Genomic DNA, 6,690 nt, shown 5'->3' with positions numbered 1-6,690 from the left:
CTCATTTAAACTATGGCCAACCAACTGCAACCAGGTACCTTGGGTTCTGGGTTCTGAGTCACTAGCACCCTGCGAGCCAGGATTGGGCTCAATCAGAGGCTGAATGGCCATTAACGCCGCACTACTTCGGCTGTTCTTTCTTCGCGTGCGTGGAGGGAGACTATCCCGCGAGACACTGTGTTTTTGATCTGAAAATGCCAAAGAATCTCCTGCCGCAGACACCGCAGCTGAGAACGGCTTCACCCCGTGTGGTGCTCACCATGTGTTACTTCACAGCTCCTGTTCTAAACGTCTTACAACAAACTGAGCAACTGAACGGTTTCTCTCCTGAGTGAGTTTCAAGTGGTAGTCCAGGCCTGCTTGTGAGAAAACATTTACCACACAGAGAGCAACTAAACGTTTCTCTCCTGTGGTGATTTCTCGTGTGTTTATTCAGGTTTCCCTGTGTTTAAATGTTTTCAACACACAGAGCACCGAAATGGGTTACTCCAGGATCCTTCCAGTCTTTTCAGTGTCAGAGTTCAGAAGAGTCTCCTGCATTGTCTTCATTATCCGATTGTAAACTTTCTCTAGATCCGAGTTCCTGGCGGTTCGATCCTCCCGGGTCCTCTCATCAGCCGTTGTTTTACTGTTCATTGTATTTGACGAAGCTGTGAGGACTGACGCCCCACATTTATGCCTTTTGACTGTTCGGGCCAGGCAAATTTTTGAGACAAACGTGCAACTGAAAAGTTTCTCTCCTGTGTGGACTCGCTGTGCTTTTTCAGATTTCCCCTTCCACGGAAAGCCTTCCCACACACTGAGCAGCTGAAAGGTTTCACTCCTGCATGGATGTTCATGTGTTCCTTCAGAGTTCCGCTCTGTGTAAATGACTTCACACAGAATGAGCAACTGAAAGGTTTTCTCCTGTATGAGTTTATCATGTGTGCTTCAGGTTCCGCTTCCACTGAAGGTTTACCACATACTGAGCAGCTAAAGGGTTTCTCTCCTGTGTGGTTCTATGTGTCTCTTCAGATGGGACTTTGTTACAAAGGTTTTCTCACATTCAGGCACTGAATGGTTTCTCACCTGTGTGAAGTCTTGTGTGGGCCTTCAAATGTCCAATGATGCAAATGTTTTCCCACAATCAGAGCAACTAAAGGTTTCTCCCCTGTATGCGATCTCATGTGTATCTTCGTGCTCTTGGTGGCAAATCTTTTCCCACACTCAGAGCAGCTAAGTGTTTTTTTACCAGCATTACATCTCGAGGCATTTTTCAGAGAGTTTAAACCTGACTGAAGATCTCTGGTCTCTTTCCAATCTGCACTGTCATCTGTCTCGGGTTCAGAGGAGTCCTCCGGCCTGTCATCAGTATCTGTGTATTGGATCTGAGTTCATGGCTAGTTCTGGTCCTCCGCAGTCCTCATCGCATCCGCTCTGTTTCCATCTGTTCAGTTTTTCTTTGATGAAGCTGTGAGAACTGAGGTTCTCTTCATCATCTCATTCTTCACATGGACATTCACAGGAGGGAATGGGAACTTGGTGATATCCGCCTCCTCCAGCCCTTGAAGCTGCTCTCCCTCCTGACTTATCCAGAGTTCTTCCTGTTCCTCTTAAGTGTGTGGGGGGGCTGGCTTCTCCTGGTCCACCTGGAGCTCCACTCCTGCTGCCCAGGGGGAACCTCTTCTTTAACCACCAACAGCTGCTGGACGTCTGCAGAAAACGCATATTTGGGAAACACAAATTTCTGTTTTAAGTTGAGCTTAAAAATCAGCACGCTTTGGCAAAATGACAAGTATGTCATACTTTATATTTCATCATCTTGCCACTCATTTTTTGTCCCCTACTAAATGCTAAAAAAAAAAACACCCACCAAAAAGTACGAATGGCGTGCTGTTTTATGTAAATCACAAAAAAACTATGCTAAATTCCCCTTCGATTTTAATGGGAAATCGTGGGGGGTTGACTTAACGAGCTTGAATCCATGACACGCAATTTAAATACTACAGACAACATACAATGGAACAAGAAATAACAATCACATGGGATATACACATGTAGGAAGGGATATATTTAACAACGCCATCTTTACGTTCATTCTGGCCCTCATAACCCCTGACATAGGACTAAATTAGTACATTGCACAATGATATGGTATAGGGCCTAGGCCCAATATGTTGGAATACTAGTTGTACCATCAAATAGGATGAGAAATAGTATGTGTTTTATTACAATTCTATAAAACAATATTGAATAGGGTCATAAAATACAGTAGGTGCTAATAGTGAAGTGAAAAGCCACAAGTCCAAATTAATTACGTCATATTATACCAAATTTTATTGTGCCATGATGACTAGATTGTATGTGATGTCATCATTAACATTGTACACAACTAAAAATATGCCTCATGTATGTGAATAGACGTGAATAATACTATATATTTATATAATGGGAGGGTGGGGTTAGGAGGGGTTGCTGTTCGACAGTGAATTCATCTAATTCAGTTGTCCACAAGTTTTTTGCCAATAACTTTAGCTGTCATAAACTGTCATATTTCACGGTTACAAGTTACAAGTAGCCCTGTGTTTAGTTGTTGCCATGACGTCCTGTCACAGTCCAGTTGCTCGGGGAGACAGAGCGGGTGACGGTAGAGCACGCGCTCTGCAGAGTCGTGTAATAAACATTCATGAGTTTTCATTAACGCTGATGTGAGCGGCGGTGCCCACGCCTACACGTACATAACGGAAACCAGTTGTGCGTCTGCCCTATTTGTGTTGTTGTTGTGGGTAGGTGCGGCAGGCGTGTGTGATTAGGGGGTCGCCTGACGGCAAAGTGCCGCGGGAAACCCTGCGATTTGTAGGCCCGGACGTCTCTGCAGTACGACACAACTAAACAGGCTCTTGGTGGGTGGTGTCTGACGGGGCCGTGGGGGGTGTGATACACAGTGGCAATAACAATCACAACAAGGACCTCAAACTTAATCGCAATTTATTATTATACGGCAAATACATTTCCATCCGTGTTCATTGCATAAGCCTATATCGATAGAGAAAATCCGATGAAACCAAACGTCTTTGAGTCTGATTGATGTTCATGAAATTCCATCAAATTTTACTGTTTACACGAGCAATTTTCATTCAATGTCACTTAATTCAGATAAAAATGTTTGGAAACATAGCTAGTGACAAAAAAGGGTAGTGGTTCATGTTACACGGAAACTGCAGGGCTTACAGTATAATAATGTATTCTTTATTAATCCAACAAGGGGAAATAAATGAATACAATTTGTGCTGTATTTTATATGGCGCTTTTCTAGTCTTACAACTATTTGGATCAAATGTTTCACACACATTCACACGCTGCCATTGTCAGGGCGGGGATTGAACCAGAAACCTTCTGCTCTACCACTGAGCCACAGCCCCCCAGCTCACACTCTGATGTTATCACAACATAATAGTTGCTGTATTTAAACACACAAGACTGAATTACACACTCATGCTCTACACAGGCTCTAATGGACCTGCACCATTGCTGCCTGCTAAGACCACCTTGGTGGTGCATCTCTCTAGCTCCGTCCACCACTTACTTAGTCCGTATGTGGACTTGAACCAGCGACCCTCCGTTCCCACCTACACCCTACTGACTGAGCTACTGCCTCAAAAACCTGCTGTGATGCTTGGAGTATATATTGTCTCTACCTCAAAGATATAAACATGCTTCACTGGGCCTGTGTGTTTGTATAAAGGTTTTAAAAGATACAAAAAAATTGAAACTAGTTGCGATGCTTCGTCACTCCCCAATGTAAGTTGAGTGCGAGATTGGTTGCGCATCGTCACTTTACGACAAGTAGCATCAGGAGAGACTTCTGAATGTCAATTTAGTAACGTGAACCTGCTAACCAAGTGGTTCACTGCTAGCTACCAGTTAGCATCAAACCAAACAAAGGCTGTCAGTGATGGCGTTTTGAGCTAACGTTAGACACCAACACCCATAGATAGCTAAAACGTTTTTGAAATGATCCTTCTGTTATTTGTTTGCAAGAGAACTTTATTTATGATTTCACAAATTTCAGTATGACACGTTATGCCGTAAACCGTTTAAATCTGAGCATGCGCGACTCAAATCTGCACTCGACTCACATCGGGGAGTGACAAGCAGGCTGAGAACGGTTTAGCATACTTACTAGCCTCATTAGCAGTGCGTAGAAAGACAACAAACCTCCTCGCAGCTTCGTTTCCGGTTTTAAAACCCCCTCCATGGTTCCGGTGTGGGTCCATGTCTGTAGCAAACTAACTCCTCGGGGTTTCTGCCGTTTTAGGATCGAGCTAACGGCTTCTCTCCGCCGACTGTCCCGTCTTTAGTCGGTAAAATATGAACGGTGGTCGTCTTCTTCTTCTGCTTGTAGAATTCCGGCAGTGTTCTTCTTCTTCTGTCCATTCCCGCCTTCTAGGACAGTGTTGATGCATTGCTGCGCCCGCTGGTGATGAGGACAGTCTACATTAAAGCTCTCCTGACCTTTATTTTTCTTAAACAGCTCCGTGGATTTGACCAGGAAAAATGCTGAAAATATTTCAAATTATGAAAGTGTATACCATTTTCAACTTTAACAGTTAAATTTAAAAAGTGCATAAATTCTTATTAGATGAATACATTGTGTAGCCTTTATAACAATGACATCCGAGATGGGTGTAAATAAACTGGTAATTAAGCATGGAGTTGGCTATACAAATGTAAAATAACTTTCAATGGATGGGAAAAATGACCAAACAGTATCTCTTTACAGAGCAGGTGTATGATCTTCACTCAGAAATTGTTCCCAATTGTGTGTCTGTTTTCATTCTGCAGCCTGTTAGCCATACGCCAAGTTCTGCCCCATCTAGTGGCTGAAATAAAGAAGAACCAGCTTTCTTCTCCCTTTCTCCGCGTTTCACTTGATTGTCCCTTTGTCAAAGTCCACTTGCTTCTCATTTAAACCCCTGACATGGTACTCTTTGATGCTTTTATAAAACCTTAGTGGTCCCCTAATACTGTATCTGAAGTCTCTTTATATAACCTTAGTGGACCCCTAATACTGTATCTGAAGTCTCTTTTATATAGACCTTAGTGGTCCCCTAATACTGTATCTGAAGTCTCTTTATATAGACCTCTTTTATAGACCTTAGGGGTCCCTAATACTGTATCTGAAGTCTCTTCACAAATTCAGCCTTGGTGCAGATATACAGCCACTAGACCCCCGAAAGTAGCCCTCAGATCTGGATCTGGCCCTTAATATCCCTAATTTAAAACACTTTCAAACAATACACAATCAAACATATCACAAGTGTCATTTTAAATTGGAAGAAAAGTATCCTATGGTGGATTGCGGGTGCAGCAAAATGATTTCAACATATTTGCAATAGGCCCGTGAAACTGACCAATTGAAGACAGACGTCAAATGCCCACGTTTCGTTCGGACGTGTAGAAGATATATACTAACAGAAGAGTTTCCAGATCATTTACGCATGCCGAAGGTTTGAGAAAGGTTTAAGGCGTGCCATGTCTCAGCTGTCACAACAGTGTAAACGTGTGCTCTTTCAAAGCCATTGAAGTCGGTGCATGAACAGGCTATAAGCTCCCATGTTGTCGACAGAAGCCAGTCCCCACGGCAACTCAGGATCCAGTAGTTGTCAATCACTTTGTCAAAGCTGTCGCAGGTTGGACCCCGATAGCAGAGCGATAGCGCCGCTCACTGCTGTCGACAACCTGTGTAGAGCACAAATATTAAAATAATGAATTGACATTATAGCCTTAGACGTAGTGTTCCACATTTTATTTGAAACAAACAATTGTCCTTTAGGTCTTTAGTTAACTTTAATCATTGGGTAGTACCAGGGATGGATAACGGCGTTACTCCGCGTAACTTTTCAGTAACGAGTATCTAATTGATACTCTCCCCATCTTAATAACATCCTCCTCCTTCTCTCCATCTGTATGCAACCTCATCCATTATTATTGTTACTAACTCAACTTCTTCCCTTTCCCCGAGTCTTGTCTCTCTCGCCCCTCTCCTCCTCCTCCTATTCCCCTCCAATAAATACTTTTAAAAAGTAACTTTCCCAACACTGGTAGTAACCATGCACAGATACTGTGGTAGCAAGAATGTTAAATCATTGGCGTTGGACTTAATGTGTTTTGCAGAATTGTCCATTATTGGCTTTGTCACGTGGCGACAGGCTTTAATATTTACCCTGTGAAGATACGGTTCAAGGTTGGAGTGAGCAGGGTCGTTGATAATGCAACTCATGGAGCCGTACACTCCATCGTTCAGGTAGTACATCATCATTCTGTCAGGGCTTCCCTCAACTTCTTTAGAAAAGAAATCATGCATAGCAATCAAAGCAAAAGATGTCTGAAATGATAGGAAACTCATTTAAACTATGGCCAACCAACTGCAACCAGGTACCTTGGGTTCTGGGTTCTGAGTCACTAGCACCCTGCGAGCCAGGATTGGGCTCAATCAGAGGCTGAATGGCCATTAACGAGGCTTCAAAGGACATATCTATACATTACCGCTATCTTCATCCATATCATCACAGATGACTCTTTTGGCGATGACATTGGCCGCCAGTGTGAAGGCAGATTCCACGTAGTAGCGGCCTGGCTCTGCAATATCTGCACCCCACATCAGGCGAAGAACTCATCCAGTGCTTCGTTAATGATGACGGAAAAGCT

General features: G+C 43.3%; 2 protein-coding genes and 1 long non-coding RNA gene across 3 annotated transcripts in view; 1 reads left to right on the top strand and 2 right to left on the bottom strand.

Annotated features, from left to right (window-relative positions):
* Positions 1 to 5,068, bottom strand: part of LOC116674081 (uncharacterized) — a 12,682-nt gene extending 7,614 nt beyond the window's left edge. The window contains exon 1 of the long non-coding RNA XR_004327956.1: positions 4,989 to 5,068. This is a non-coding gene — a long non-coding RNA (uncharacterized LOC116674081). The remainder of the gene's footprint in view (positions 1 to 4,988) is intronic.
* Positions 1 to 6,690, top strand: part of LOC116674034 (gastrula zinc finger protein XlCGF57.1) — a 138,681-nt gene that overhangs the window by 4,301 nt on the left and 127,690 nt on the right. The gene's annotated exons all lie outside the window — the stretch shown is intronic.
* LOC116674236 (ornithine decarboxylase) overlaps positions 5,617 to 6,690 on the bottom strand; it is a 32,013-nt gene continuing 30,939 nt past the window's right edge. The window contains exons 8-10 of the mRNA XM_032506839.1: positions 6,529 to 6,587; positions 6,206 to 6,324; positions 5,617 to 5,721 (exon numbers count right to left, since the gene is read on the bottom strand). Coding sequence (XP_032362730.1) covers positions 5,650 to 5,721; positions 6,206 to 6,324; positions 6,529 to 6,587 — 250 coding nt within the window. The 3' untranslated portion in view covers positions 5,617 to 5,649. The remainder of the gene's footprint in view (positions 5,722 to 6,205; positions 6,325 to 6,528; positions 6,588 to 6,690) is intronic.

Source organism: Etheostoma spectabile, chromosome 24 (assembly GCF_008692095.1).
Source record: "Etheostoma spectabile isolate EspeVRDwgs_2016 chromosome 24, UIUC_Espe_1.0, whole genome shotgun sequence".
Taxonomy (NCBI): Eukaryota; Metazoa; Chordata; class Actinopteri; order Perciformes; family Percidae; genus Etheostoma; species Etheostoma spectabile.
Note: the sequence above shows the minus strand (reverse complement) of the source record. Positions and strands in the feature narration are given on the sequence as shown.